Source organism: Anser cygnoides, chromosome 7 (genome assembly GCF_040182565.1).
Source record: "Anser cygnoides isolate HZ-2024a breed goose chromosome 7, Taihu_goose_T2T_genome, whole genome shotgun sequence".
In the NCBI taxonomy this organism is placed as follows: Eukaryota; Metazoa; Chordata; class Aves; order Anseriformes; family Anatidae; genus Anser; species Anser cygnoides.
In genome coordinates this window covers 38,085,357-38,101,415 of record NC_089879.1, presented here as the reverse complement: position 1 = coordinate 38,101,415, position 16,059 = coordinate 38,085,357, and the positions used below count along the sequence as shown (strand labels likewise).

Genomic DNA, 16,059 nt, shown 5'->3' with positions numbered 1-16,059 from the left:
TCAGCATGAGTTATTTTGAACAATCAACATGATTAAACAAATGAGGTATATTAATGTAATGCTTCAAGGAATATTGCCATTAAAAATTCTAGTAAAAAAAAAAAACACACAAAAATCCAAAATGCATTTTGCATACTTTCCAAACAACCCACTTTTTCAATAATGGTACAAAGTTTTATGTTAAAAAATTTTCTAGTCAGTTTGATCCTCTCTTAATATTTGCAATGCAACATGGTTAAAAATCTCTTAAATGAATGAGAGGAGTACGAACTCTTTTAAGCATATAAAGTATCTTATTAAACAATGAAAACTAAAACTAGGACATACGCTTTTGAAAAAGTTGGATGGATTAGGAAACATACATCACTTCTTGTTATAGACATTCACAAAACAATCACATACACACACTGGACATATAAACTTACTTGCAGACATTATATGTCCACTGAGAAATGACTTAAAATGTGACATTCATGTTTCAAAGCTATAAGAGAACAGCTTTGATAGTTTAATAGAAAATGTAGTGAAAGGGTTTAAAAAACAAAAAACCACTACATAGGAAATTTAAAAGTATACACATAAATATCCTAAATCCCAAAATGAGAACAGCAGCAGCTCTTGGAAAAGAGATTGTATAAAAAATGGTATTCAGTTCATCAATATATCACAGTCTTTCAACTGCTATAAAATTAATTGGTCAAATATGACATTTTTATACGTTCTATTAAAACCTAAGATTGGCAAATAAAAATATCTTTTGATATATCTTTTGTCATTGAATAATTTATGTTGAGAGCTGCTGATAGGAAGTCCAGTTTCAGATGGATATATTTTAGTTATCCATCGCTGTGAACAGAAACCTGGACTTCATTTTGTAATACATTTGGTACAATCTCACAGTGTTCTTCCTAAGCCTAGCTAATTGTTTATGGGCCTTGTGAAAAATATGATCCAATGATTCAACAAACTAAAAAAAAAAGAAGAAAAACCTTTTACAAAATATTCAATGAGCCAGATTACAGGTATATTTTGTATAGAGTTCTTTTTATTTTCATGCAAAAAATATATGCACACTTAATAACACCCTTTTATTTTGATTTATTTACAAGTTTTAAATTCAATCCCTTTATTCTCAACTGATTTTATAACAATTACTGAATACTTTTCAAGTACATTATTGTTCAAAATGCACAGACAATGTGCAGCAGCAAATGCAGCAAACCTCAAAAACAAGGTGCTACAACATTGCTTCTACATCAAGAGACAGACAAGTGTCTGGGATAGTGGTTTAATTTTAACACTTATACAGACATACATCTATACCTAGAGAGAGACAGACAGATCTAAGAAAGCAGCTACATCTGCAGAGGAAGGAAACAGCATGTTACAAGGACAATTCAGGGAGGTCAATTATACATAGAACATTTGACAAACAACATAGAGAACAAACTTTGGCATTAATTACCAGGGTACAAAACGAAGCACATTTCAATCTATCAATGGAGTGTAATATGGAACTCTGCAGCCTGTAGTTGTTTGTTAAGATTATTATCAGTAAGAATTTGACATCGTCAATGAAAATACTAATACATCTATGATAAAATCATTTTAATGGAAAGCAGAGAAGTAAGGATGCAAAATTACATTGTAATTCTTGTATCTGTAACAACCAAATACCTTAATATCAGATTTATAAGGTCACTCCACCTGAGACATCTGCATCACCTAAAAAATTGTAAACTACGGAAGCTCAAAGTCTGAAAAATGTGGCCTGACACGGCTGAACTCAATTGCTTTTAGTTTTATACCCTGGTTAAGTATCCATTTCACATTGCCTGATTAACACATAACACTATGCTTGTTTCAGCCGCTAAGACAAGAACTGAAAAGCATAAGAAATTCCCTGCATGCATTATGTGTAGTGTTAGCAAAAGAGTGAGATGTGCCCCAGTCCATTTGAGGCACAGCAAGTTGCATAACATCATTACCACTTTGCAGGGTCTGTCGTCCTCCAGCCAACACTCCGCTAGGTAACATTCCAGTGGGAGTCAAACCCTTGAGTGTCAGCACACTTTCACTCTCCTCCCTGGTGTAAGAAAAAACAACGGTAACGAAAACTTAAGTACCTGCTCATGAATACCTGTATTAAAGCAAAATAAGGAATGGGGAAAGGGAGAGCCTATTTTTGCTGTCCTTTATCCATGCCAAGGCTAATGCAAATTCAAATTTAATCAACAACAAATTCAATTTAATCATCAACAAATATTTCTATGCCATACTATTCTTTCCTGTCTAGGAGTTATAAACACTGATTACTTCTGAAATAACTTATAAGCAATTATTCGCGTGCAGGCTCATTAATTTTGAATGCTTCATGAGGTACTGTGCATAACTCAGTGCCATAAAACAACCCACAATTTCACTGAACGTGTCTGAGCTTCAGGATACCAGCTTCAAAAAAAATATCCCTATTTGAACAATTATAGTCTGTGGAAAGCTATACACACACAAACACACACCATACATGTACTATAACATACTACTACTATTTTGGGTAAACGTGATTGCGAAATCTCTATGTCTAGACCAGCAGGAGAAAACGGTATTTTTTAAAAGCTGGAAGCAAACAAATAAGTGAGTCCCAAACCTGCAACTAACCCCCCCCCCCCCAACAACAACAACAACCACCAACACAAAGTCCTGAACTTTCAGTTATGACACAAATTTTCCCAGCCAGCCCAGACCTTCTCCTTCACACCCTTGATTTCAGTATCTCTATTTTGCTATTGCCTTTCCAACACTTGTAGTTAATGCCTGGGTATGTCTCAAAAATAACTTAAAAATATTTTTAACCAAAAATACCAACATCAATGGTGTGCGTCAATATGCAAAATAAGATTCTGATACACGATGACCTCTCTGAAAAACATTTGGTATTTATTACCCTGGAATAGAGGTATGTTTTCCTAATATACATATTAAGAGGGGTTTTAGGAAAGCATAAACCACCCAAGTACCTGAGAACAGAGAAGACTCTTGCCATCTTGCCAATTGCACGAATTTTGTTTCTGATTATTTCTTTCCGTGCAGCAGCTGTACCTACTTTCAATGGAATAAGAGAGAGTCTCAAGCTCATTGATATTTACAAAGCCACCATTTCACAGCATATCAAATTCAATGCAACTGTTTAAATTCAGTATTCTTCACAGGAGGCCAGTACCCAAACACTTACAAAACACCACATTATAAAATTCTGGCTTCAGAATACCACCAAAACCATCATCACCCTCCGTGTCCACAAAACACACACAAAAAATTTTAGGATGTTCACAATGATTTGCTAAAGCTAGCAAGCATCTAAATTACTGTCATTACAACAGAGTAACTATGATAATTCATCTGCCTAATTTTATGCATCAAATTATTCACTGACGTCTGTGTTCATTAGGATGTAGCTACGTAGCTCAATACAGAAGCCAGAGATATTAAAGCCACAAAAAAAAATTAGTTGCTAATTCTTGCACAGCTGTCCATGAGAAAACAGTTGCTGATTTTCTTGTTTTTAAGTCAATTTCCCAAAACATACACCTGCACAAACTAAAAACCAAAATAAAATGCCAAAGAATTGCAGTGTTACCTCCTTTACCGACTAATTCTACGTTATATATATCTTAGGTTTGCATCACTTGCAGAAATTACAAATACCAAAGATACGGAGTAAATACTGCATATTCCACAGAGCACAGAAATACCATTTGTGACAGATAAAAGTGAAGACAAAATTCTGAAAGGAGGCTTTGGGTTTGGAACGAAAGCTACCTTTGCCTGCACTGATATTATAAAAACATAAGTGCCTTTCTTCAACACTGGTTTTTGTTTTGTTCAATGTATAATAGTCAAAGTCATCCTCCTTTCCTTTTGCAGACAGCTCAGGTCCCCTAAAAAAGTATAGGCAGATGAGGAGATATCAAAACAGCACAACAGTAAACCTTGTCAGACCACTGCTGCAAGAACGCAAAAGGCCTTCTGTTGAAGAAGGGTGGGTGGACTGCAAATCCTGAACACCAAACCAAATGAAATACAAAAGATAAGGGCACATTGGGGTAAACAACAACTGCTACAAAAACCCACACAAAAAGGAAAACGTGTAGTAGAGACAAAGAAAAAAAGGCAGGAAGAGACAACCTTGGTATGAACATGATGAAAGAATTCTGGGGTAGAACAAATATCTTAATCCATTTAAATGAAATATACAAAAAGAAAAAAAAAAAAACTGCTGAGTTAAGTTTTTTTAGACAAAGGCACAACTTTAATGAACTACAGACATCAAACAAAAAAAAGAAAAAAGAAAAAAAGGAGGCCATTGAAAAAAACAAGGGGATAGACTGAATAAAAAAATCAACATTTACTGAAAATAATTCAGCTTAAAAGTTACTTTTTAATATTCTAGATGTTTTCAATTTCTCTCTCTGAACACTATTAAATAACAGCTTGAAGATCTGGAATGAGAAAGCTTTTTCAGAGTTTTTGTAAAAGCTAGAGCTAGATAAGGGACCATACACCTTCCATGCAAGTCACTCAGTTTTCTTCCCATCTACACCAGTTTCTTGAAGGCTACACTGCTGCAGAGCCATAACATTCAGGGGGAGAAGATTACAGGCACTGCTAGGGCCCATATTTCCACTCTGGTAGGTCACTATGCCATAAAAAGAGAAATGCTGGTTTATGGTATTACGTAGAATGTATTACTTCAGGAGGCAGTACTGCACAACATCTAGCCACTGAATCCTGGTTAGTTCAGAGAACAGTCAAGTAGCATCTGCCTGGAGAAGAAAGTCTTGATTACACCCTAAATTAGAGGGGATATGACAAAGAACTCTCCCATTGCCCATTCCTAATGCCTGCACAAGAAACAAGTTCCGAAATGCTCATACTATTATGCTCCAAAGAATTCATATAAACTTTCCAAGTATCCCTATAAATGAATGTATTCCCAAATATTAGAAATACTCTCTTAAAGTGGCAAATATACACAGAGAGCAAACTGACTATTAGGTAAGTAATGGTCAGAAGAATTTTCCTGCACAGAAATATCTACCCTGGAATTTCAGAAAAGCAGGTGATAAGCTATGAATTGAAATTTCTAGACAACTTCTGAAATTTTGCATCAAACCATTTTCAAAATTGAACATACAAAGTATCTTTTTAACATCTCAGGTGAAGGAAACTAAAGTACTAGACAAGCCAGGTTTTGGAACACTATAAACACATTCCATGCACAATCTTAAAAAATGCTTACAATAAAATTATTAAAAATCAAGACAGACAACTGAATGCTCCCTACACATGCAGGGCCAAAGATAAAGATTTAGAAATAGGAAAGAGAATGAAATTCTACAAAAAAAAAAAAAGGAATGGAAGAAAGGAGGAAAAAATTCATGCACAGAAAGACAGATGTCTTGGAATATGACTTCTGATAACGAAATTCACAAACCTGTATAAACATCCCATTAAAACGAGTAATAAAGTGCTGTATGTCTTCCAACACAAAGATATTTTCTGCATTAATACTTGTACTAGCAGGTTCTATGAAGTCATATTTCAAAACATTCCTACTCTGTCTGGTCTGTACCTTTTTTATTGCCATATATGAGTCGCTCTTCAGATGGAGAGTCCAGAAAAAAAGGACGTGAACGATGGAGAAAAAGGTGAGTGAGACAAATAAAATAAAGATATTTAACTTGGCAGTGGTAATAAAGAAGGAATGGTGAAGAAATTTGAAAAAAAAAGAAAATGGAAAATTGCAACACTTAAAAATGCTTTCTTTGAACAAGAAGTGGAATCGTAGAGTATATTTTAAAATTTGATGATAAACAAGTGAAAGCTTGAAAAGCCAACAGTTAAAAAAAATCACTCACATAGAAAGATAAAGCGTAGACAGTACCTAGGTGGCATTAAGACATATGCACCAAGCAAAGAAATTGTTAGACACAAAAAATTAAAATAATTCAAATTAGGAAACTATATCTATTGTACTAAAGAGAGGGCATATGCAATCAACTGATGGGCGCACTTATGCCGGACAACCTAAATCCTAGCATCCCAGAACACCACCATACCCTAAATACTGCAAATGTTTGGTATAACTGTTTTATGTTCAATTCAGTACGATTACTTGCATGAAAAACAAATTCACTGTTTGCAGGATCACGTTTGAGACTATTTCTGATTTTTTATGTAAATGACAGCAAAGTTCAAGTGGCTCATAACCATTCCGATCTAAAACACACAGCTACTTTAGAACACCACAATTCTGCTACTAAATTTTAACACAGTAACTGCCGAACAGTAAGAATTGGACCACGTTTCAAATATCTTTTATAACTGATCTTTAGTGTTTCTCAAAGGCTGCTGAAACTTTTCTTCTTCCTACCCTGCCATCAAACCATCCAACAAATTAATTCTGTTATTGGATAGAATGAAGCAAGTCTGAAAAACTTTCAGGTCTGATGTTAAGCAATACTGCAGAAAAAAAAAGTATGATGTGCTGTCTCAATGCTACATGCCTCTTGATCACCATCTTAATCACATTACAAACATCTTAACAATCGACTGTATCATAGTTTACAAGATGTTATCATTTATTACATGAATACTTGTTATACAATGCACACAAAGTTCTAACTTTTATGCTTGAAGCTCAAACACCAAGATTTAAACGCATTTCATACTTCAAGTCTCTAGTACTTTGCCACAAGAAATACTGTATCTGGTTTTTGCCTCTATGAACTCTTCACTGAAGAGCAATCATTAAGAAAATTAAGAGCTTATAATAAATTTATTCTAGATAATTAACGCCCTATTTAGATGTTTATTAATTGTATACATCAGACGATGTAGTTCTGTAACGTAAGTTTAGTATGTTTCAAATACTAAAGTCTAGTTATGTTTTCAAATAAAGTGCCAACAAATTCTAAGAATTCTTCACAAAGCTTCAGCTTTCAATACAAGGTACATATGAATTTTTGTAAAGGATACAATCACTGCTTCTTGATGACAAACGTGAAAAAACAATTCCCTTCCCTCCCCCAGAATTCTCATCACCTAAGGAAAAATTTGTCAGCAATTTTCTTCAAATTTCAGGTAATAAATTGTACCACTATGTTAATTACTGTTTCACATGTTATTTCCATTAAAAAAAAAATCTAAAATTAACCCCTACCGTCAAATTGATCTTCTCCTTCTGTCATCAGTTCATCATCAGAACAAATGCTCAAAACATTCACCAACATTTCTGTAACTGTATATGGAAAAAAATAATTAACTGCTTGAAGAATTTTAAATATTTCCAAAGCACATAAGATGTAACTCGTCACCAGCAACTGTAGTGAATGAACTTCTCACCTCATAAACTCTGCTCAGTAATCTAATCTCTAAAATGTGGTTTTCTTGATGTGCACTGTCACAGAATTTTAAAAATTCACACAAAAAAAAAAGCCAGAAATTACACCACCTATAAAAGAACACCGCACAGCTTTCTCTCCTATCTTACAAGTTCTTTTAGACAAGAATTCTCTTCTTGTACATTAGTATTTTTACATCAGGGTAAGTCTTTATTTGAAGTGAATTTTATGCAAAATTTACTTAAATAGGAAAATATTTGGACAGCTCAAATTTAGGTAAAAAAAGGTGAAAACTATTCCATTCCTGGCACCTGCAGGCATTTAGCAGAAGCAGTGAAGCAAAAAAATATTATGGCATAAATATGGTGCAAACTCCATGTCTTTTCAAACTCCTCTTAAACATTGGCATAGAAGATACAGAAACTTGTTTCAAAATTCTTCCATTTTCTACCTCCAGGAATCTCCTTATTCTATCACTCAATCTTTCACACATGCATCATACTTTTTCTTAAGAAAGTCAAGTTTCTTCTTCCTCCTAAAGGGCTTAGAAACTTATTCCAGAAGTTCAATCAGGTGTTTAGCAACCTTTTAATTTCCTGTCTGCATTTATTTGTGACTATTTCATACAATCCCAGTATCATCTGCTATGCTACTCTTCTCCATTCTTGGGAGCTACTCTCTACTTTACTGAAGAAGTACAACAAATAATTCTGATTTTGATCTGTTCAATGTAGACCAAACAATATTGGCACCGTGTCTTTCATTGAAAGTTGAAGTATGCACATATCCACAGGTCATGACAAATTACAAGATCCATTATTCCAGCAGTCTTAAGCATATAGTGGGGCAATGAGGAACTTATTTAATAGTACTTGGTGTCTCCTTACCAGTATTATACAAAAGTAAAATAAACACCGTTAAAATTTTTAACAGCAAAGGGTTATTTACTGCATCATCAGGTAAGAGAAAGAAACAAAATCTCCTTTCAAACTTCAGGTCCCTTAGTTTAAAAATCAAAAAAAATGTTGAATGGACTAACCATTATAAAAAAATGTTTAAATTATTTGCTTGTATCTGCTCACTAAAGACAACAAGAAGACAACATGAACAAATTTTGAATCCTGTGTCTGTACGACTGTAAACAGATAATCTCTAGAGTATTTTGCAAAGAAATACACAGAGCTTTCCATATCTTCTTTACAAAAAGAGCAGTTCCTGTCATGGAGACATTTTAAATAGACCCAAATAGCCTCTAGCCTCATAGCTTTTTAACTGAAGACTACTTGGAGCTCTAGTGTCCTAGATTTAGAGTTATTAACTCTAGAGCGGAAAAAAGTGGACCTGTGCTAAATTATCTTTTATAAGAAAAATTATAACTGAAAAGAGTTATTTTAATGAAGGTCAATCTGTTATAGCTACCTAATAAAATAAAAATTTTACAGGAACATCTCAACATAGTTTACACCTATAACTATACAAGATTAATCATTATATATAACCTAGCCTTTTGTAAAATATGAACACCTTTCATATTGACTTCAAATGAAGTTCAAAGGTACTTCCTAACAATGCAGGTATATATACACTCAATGGAAATTATAATTTGTATTAACACTTTTCCTTTATTAGATCCAGGTTATCTTGACCAAAACAACTGAAGAAAACAGCCAAAACTGCAGGACTTGTTTTACTTCAATCTATCTTTTCCTGGACATACTATCTTCACATGCCAAAAAAAACCCTCATCAGGGTCAGCTTAACAACTTTACCAGATTTTCTTTCTAATCAAGCATCCAAGAAGTCTACCTGATAAAGACAAATGCAGATAACCAACTTCACAAAAACAATGAAATTAATCTTTATTTGGTAAATATTAAAACAAACAAAAAAAAACCAAACAAACCACCAAGCCAAACAAAAACAAAAGGAAACAAAAAAACCCTTCACAACAACAAACTGGGAGATACAGAAAAGAAATTATTTGGTCTGTAACTCTTGCATACCTTTTTCTCCAACAAATGGCAAGGACCATGTAAAAACATCCATAAAATTTGGTAGCCAGTAAGGATGAGGAGAACAATTGAACTGACGAATATTCATCACATTGTTTTCATATTTTAATACAGCAGCTAAAATAAAATTCAGACATTTTGGAAAGACTGTTTAAAACTTGCAAGTATCACTAATGTAAAGACACTTTATACTACAGACGAAATAAAAACAGAGATACTCCATTGTCTTTCTTTCACGGTATTTAAGTGACAGATTTTTAGTGGAGAATTTTGGATTTTATTTTAATGCAATTATTGCAGTTTAAAGTACTGTTACTTATCAGTTTAGTTCTGTACTATCCCATTAAAAGTCTACAATGAACAATGATTTCAAAAAGTCCTGAAAAGGATTTTAAACAAAATCCTAACTCAGAACAGCAGCATGTTCAGTTTCAGGTTTTACTCTTGGCATTCGTCTTCCCACATTGCAACATGGAGTCTCAGAATGCAGACTTACAGAGTGGAATAAAGCCAGGGAAATCTAGAAAAATCAGGGAGAAAGTGCAGAGAAACAAAACAGAAAAAAAAAAAAAAAAAGCATTCCAAGGCTAAATAAGCCTTGATTGCACTTTTCCATACTTTAGCTTGCACTACACTGGGAATAGCTGAGGGGAAAAAAGATTCTTAAAAAGTGATATCCACAGAGATGATGGAAAAACATAAAAAGACAGTTGAAGCTATTGTTATTTCTCCTTTACTTTCAAGTGCAAGTAACAGCAGCTCATCTTTCCCTCTATGCAGTTAATCACCCTACATAATGGTATGGGTTGGGTGAGTGAGGGTTCTTCAGAGGTGGGTGGGAGAAAATTCAATGTATTGAATAGTAAATAATATCAATAATATTCATTCACAGTTAAGCTCTCTGTAATTCTGACTTTTATGTCTTTCTCTGCACTATTAAGCATGTCTCCTGTGCAACTTTATACTGCATCCCTAACAGAGTATGGACAAAAATTAATTGTTTGACACCTCCCTAATAACATTTCCAAAGGTGATCAGTATTTAGATCAATATTTGCTCTTCCCTGATCTCCCAAACACAGCCACTGTTGTCCTGTAAGATCAGAGAACACATATCTTCCATGTCTCATTTTCTTCCCAGTGACTACCTATTTATAAGCATGGGCGTTTTGTCCATTTCTGTCTCTTTCCTCACCAAGGTACCTACCACAATTGACTTTCTTGGATTTCATCCACATGTAATTTTTTCTGTCCATAATTAAAGACTCTCAGATGCCATGATACACAACACGAACTACCTCATGCATAGGCTACTTACCAATGCCTCCTCCCTTCCTTACTTTAGTTCACAAACTAAAGACAACCAGAGGAGTGAAAACTCACAGCACTGCAAAGCCTTGCCTGACTGGAAAACACCAGGTGATGCGTTCGTAAGTATTAAATAACAACCATTTTTACAACAGAAACTTCTGCCCACATTTCAGCTCCAAGGTACTCTTACATGAGACTGTAATTTATGTCATGTGTGTTACTTCACAACACAACTTTCATTCAGGATTTTTGGTCCTTTAATTTCTTAACTGGCAGAAAAATGTTGACATTAGATGACTTATGTAGTAAGACATTTTTATTTTAACAACACATTTTTATTTCAGCATTGCATACAGATATTAATTACAAGTTCTTACCTTTATTATTGTAGACATCAAGGTAATTAGGTGCTGAAAAAATTGTTATTAATGATGGGAACCCTGTAGTTTGACTTTTCCTGTACATTCTATAACTGTAAAACCAAACAGATTATTTTACATCTTATAGCAATAAGCAATTCTTTTTATATTTTACACTGTGAATAATTTCTTGAAGGAATGTACTTACCCTGCATCTTGTGCTTCGTGTGCTCTAATGATTGACAACAAATTATTATTTTGCAAAAATTCACAAACTGCTGGATAGCTGTGAAATGAAAACAACTGTGAGTAAAAGAAACCCTCTATAAAATATGCAGGAAGACTTAGCATGAATGTATTAAATAGATCCTAGCATACTCTCACCTATAAAAGTATGAGCATCCTCTGACTGTATTGTGACTGAAGTGCTCTGGTGAACTTTCATTTCCAAAATCTTCTGAAGGATCTGACCACAGTAAGTCACACATTGGTCCAAATGCTGGAGGCTCTTTGAATCTATCTAACTGTTTGAGAAAAAGCAAGAGCATAAAGATTCTTTAAATATTAAATCTGTAAGTTTTACACATTTGTTAGACTACATATCCATCAATACCAAGCATTTACAGAATAAAACCCAACCATATCAAAGAGAAAGGTTCTATATATTTTTTCCTCTCCTCGTCATGAAATAAGGCAGAGGCATGCCAAAAGAACCAAACCTGTTAAGAGCAATAAGATTTATTAGTTGTAAGGAGAAAAGAGAGAAGTTCCAGACTGATGGATATATGTAATATAAAGTCAAGTTACAGACAAGAAACTAGATGGTCCTTTTTCATGCACATGCCGTATCTACAAATCTGGAGACACTACGAGGAATTAGCAAAGAGAAACAGTACAGAAAACAAGAATGGTAAAAGAAAAGCATGAATAATTAGCATAGACTAGAATAAAGTAAATATATCCAAAAAAAATCAAACCCAAACCAAACCCCTGAAACAGTCATCTCCATCGTGGACTGTTCAACAATGCAATGAAGAGATGACTAGCATAGCCATCTTAAGACTTCTTTCATACAGGCTTTATTTCTCAAATATACCCCTGGTGTAATGGGCCATAAGCATTTTGGGAGAGACTTTGTTTGTTTGCTTTTCTTCCCTCTAGCTGTTTCTTTACAGATTTCCACTTAGAAACGCTTGCTCTAGCAGCCTGTAACATTGCTAGTAACCACAGTGAAAAGAGCCAGAGGTAAGGAGGACAGCACATTTGTTAACGTAAAAGGAAAATACCCTGTTTAAGTACCATTCAATCAATCTCTGACGTCGCAGAAATGAGATGTCCCAGTTTCAATGTAAAGCTTATTTGAACTTTATGTAGCTGGAGTTTGTTCACAAGATGATTTTATCCAAGAAATGTAGGAACGGTTCTTTGATGGACAGTGCATTTATCTCACTTTACCTCCCATACCAAAGAAGATGACTTTGATGGTACTAGAGAACACTTAACTCTTCATGACAGGTTCGAAGGGAGGTTTGGTGAGCACCTGGTGAATTTGAGTCTAACGGTCCATAGGAATCCATTCAAATATGGAACCAGCAGTAGTGCCAAGCTCTCACATGCCCTGGAAAATCAGAGCTCCCGAGGCTGCCACCTGTAACATAAGTGGAAAGGTCCAGATCTTTACAAATTCCTGCCAGATAATGGCAAGGCAGGTATTAACTGAAGTTGTTGTTGGAATTTATTCAATATCAAAAGTCCAGTGGTTTAACATTTCCCACACTGGATGATAAACCCAGCATGGAATACTCCTTCCAGATTGAAGAAATCAGTCCATCAACTTCTGCAAGTACCTGAATTTCTGTAGATTAAACCATCGAGTTTCTAAACCTCCAGCAATAAATTTGTGTCTAGAAGCTAACAGAAGCATTCAAATAAGGAAGATTCAATTCTGTGCTTCGTGATGTTTCCTGCAACATAGAAGGCTGAAAGTCTAGAAAGCATTTCTAAGAAATTTTCTTGAGTTTTTCTTCAAGGATTTTCCTTACGACTTTGGCCGAATGGATAGAGGAAGACATTATAAATAAAAAGTTTTCACTGCTGCAAGCAACACACCTCTCCCAAGCTACTTTTTCTTAGCATTTGAAACAATAATGTAGACATTTCTTGAAGTAAGGAGGTCAGCTTGTAAAAAATAAACATACTTACATACACATCAAATCAGCGTCTCCTTCACTAGACAATCTAAGAACTGGCATATTTCCCAAGACATTTCAAAATTTAAGGAAATGTCACTTCTATTCAACCCAGATTGCATATATCAAATCATAATAATCAGGTTAAGGTTTCTCTAAGTGTGGACAGCAATAAAGTTAACAAAGAACAAGTCAATTCAAAACACTTGTTAATGATTAACTATTTCTGAGTAAGTTGTGACTACAGCAAAGCAGAATCTCAATATAAATCAGCTTAACGTATTTCTAAGCAAGATTAGGGTAACTGAAAATGACACAATTTTATTCAAGAATAACAATTGCTGTATCTGGTGTTAAAACAGAAATGGGTAGCGTTTTTTAATGCACACTGTAAAATAATTAAGTCTAAATTAATTTACTAGGACTATGAAGTCAAGGCTACTATACTGAAGTGCACCATACCTCCACATGAATGCTCAAATTAAGGAATAGCAAAACCTTGGAGATATATTAAGGAATAGAAAATTAAAAATACTTTAATTTTGAAGCAGAACACCTTCAGAGAAGTTTCATATACTTGAAGATACAGGCAAGTTTTAATTAACCTAATTTTCCTGATAACTATCACATATTAAAAGCCCTAAAAATCATGTGAAGGCCAGTAAAGAGTGGCAGACAGACATTACTAAAGAAAAGAAAATTTCAGAATACCACAGAAAAGAAGTAAGGGATTATAAAGACATTCCTAGGACTGCACCCATAAATTTCAAGGCACTTTACTGATCAAGCCTTACTGCCACAACAAGAACTAAACAAAAGAATGACCATCTGTCATCAATCAGAGGGAAAAAATAAAATCTCTTTGCCTCTCTTCTTTAAGAGACCCGATAACCTTATCTGGACATTTTCATATCAATCATTAGAATCAAGATTCATGGAATTCTGTTTCAGCAGTAGTCTTGGCAGTGTAAATGAAATCAACTAAACAGAATCTCTACATTGACGGTAATGCCTCTGAAAGAGACACTCTACCAACACAATCATAACATTTGTGTAAATGAACTTCAGAGGATAAAAATCAGATTACTGCAAGTTTCACAAACCTGCAGTTTCTCGGAAATAAGAAGCACTTGCAGCAATCTTGCTGGTTAGGCTTCACTGTCATATCTACTATGACAGCTGTTCTCTACTGGAAATAAGAGTATGCCAGCAAAAATAATAATTTCATTCATGTAGTTTTATCATCTTTCTGAATGTCAATACTGACATAAGACTTCATCTAGAAAAAAAAAATGCATCTATACAGATTCTTTTTTTTTGAGTTGACTCCTATGCTGCTTAAAGCTGATTTCCCTTCTTATGCCACATGATGAAGTCTACACGTGTTTGCAGAGGAGAGCTGTCCTTATTAAGGACTTCTGCTAATAAACCAGAAGGCTTACAATAGTATACAATTGTCTTGGTTGTTTACAGAAGTCATTTCACACATCACACTTGTATTACAAGTGTATGGTATTTTCCTAGATACAAAACGAGCATTTCACATCACCTATTTAATTTAAATAAATTTACATTATCATTGTATGCCAAGTTCTAATGCAGCTCCTGAAACTGCTGCCAACCCATGACTACTGCTTTTTCCAAGAGTTACCAGATGATTCTTTAAAAAACAACAAAAAAAGCCCTAGGAACAGTTCTAATAACATTGTCTTACATTTATAAACGTGGTTTTCATCAGAAGCAATATACAACGCAGATTTTCACATATATGTATATACACACACACATAAACACACAAGCTTGTAACTCATCCTAATGTAACCTAGAGCCTGTAAAAGTACAGGCCAACACTACCGAATTACCTTTTAATTAAGTTTACTTGACACTTTGAAACTTGATTAGCTGCAAGACTTGAGACTAAAACAAAAATAAATCACAATCCTATTGGATGTGGCTCTATAAAGTGTTTTTTCAGACTTTGTTTCATTTGTGCTACTTTCCAGAAAGCTCTGACCATGTTTCTTTTCATCTGTAATGTAAGAAGTGCTAAGGCCTCGTCAGAATGGCACAATGTACTCGCTTCGCCTTCTCACTTCTCTCTGCACAATGCATACAGATTTCTGTACATGTTAATATTGCCTCGAAAATGCAAATTGCTTCAGTACATCTTCCCATTTACACCACTGAGCTTGTAAATATTCTTCCTCTCTTTTTCTACCATTTTCTTCACACATCGTTCTGCTTGGCTGTGTAAGATTTCTCAGTGAAATACGTTGACATTCCAGCCTCTGAAATGGTCCAAGTCAGTACAAAAAAACTGGTGAATTTAAAAATGAGATACAACTGGACAGCCTGTAATTCTGAGGAAAGGGAGAAGTAAAAAAAGAAAACGGAGCACAAGTAGTAGAGAAACTTCTAAGAAAACACAAAATACAATAAATGAAGACAGAAAAAATAAAAGGATCCATCAATATTTATATACTACAAAACTAAATTAGGTATGTACTTTTCCCCTTCCTCTGACATTTGGATCTTTTTTGAAATAGGCCTCCACATACCTTGTTCCATATGCATATAAACTTCTTTTTTTCTTCCACCCTCACCTATAATTCCAAAGTTTTCTTAGAACCAACTGTTCATATTTTAATCTGCTATCAACTACACTTTAGCTGACACTAATCCTAACAGGAATGGTCTTGATCTGAAAATGCATGGAGCAAAATACAAAGGATACATTCACACCTCTCACAGAACGAACAAAAAATAGGAAAAACAGAAAAACACTT

General features: G+C 34.4%; 1 protein-coding gene across 7 annotated transcripts in view; it reads right to left on the bottom strand.

Moving 5' to 3' along the window:
• The window catches only part of PPP3CB (protein phosphatase 3 catalytic subunit beta), a 44,556-nt gene that overhangs the window by 6,944 nt on the left and 21,553 nt on the right, over window positions 1-16,059 (bottom strand). For 3 of the 7 annotated variants that reach the window (XM_067000535.1, XM_067000537.1, XM_067000538.1), the window contains exons 6-13: window positions 11,469-11,608; window positions 11,293-11,370; window positions 11,103-11,197; window positions 9,407-9,532; window positions 7,223-7,300; window positions 5,633-5,659; window positions 3,018-3,102; window positions 1,989-2,086 (exon numbers count right to left, since the gene is read on the bottom strand). In XM_067000535.1, the coding sequence (XP_066856636.1) occupies window positions 1,989-2,086; window positions 3,018-3,102; window positions 5,633-5,659; window positions 7,223-7,300; window positions 9,407-9,532; window positions 11,103-11,197; window positions 11,293-11,370; window positions 11,469-11,608 (727 nt within the window). The remainder of the gene's footprint in view (window positions 1-1,988; window positions 2,087-3,017; window positions 3,103-5,632; window positions 5,660-7,222; window positions 7,301-9,406; window positions 9,533-11,102; window positions 11,198-11,292; window positions 11,371-11,468; window positions 11,609-16,059) is intronic. The other 4 variants (XM_048059963.2, XM_048059965.2, XM_048059964.2 and 1 more) reach the window with 2 other exon arrangements.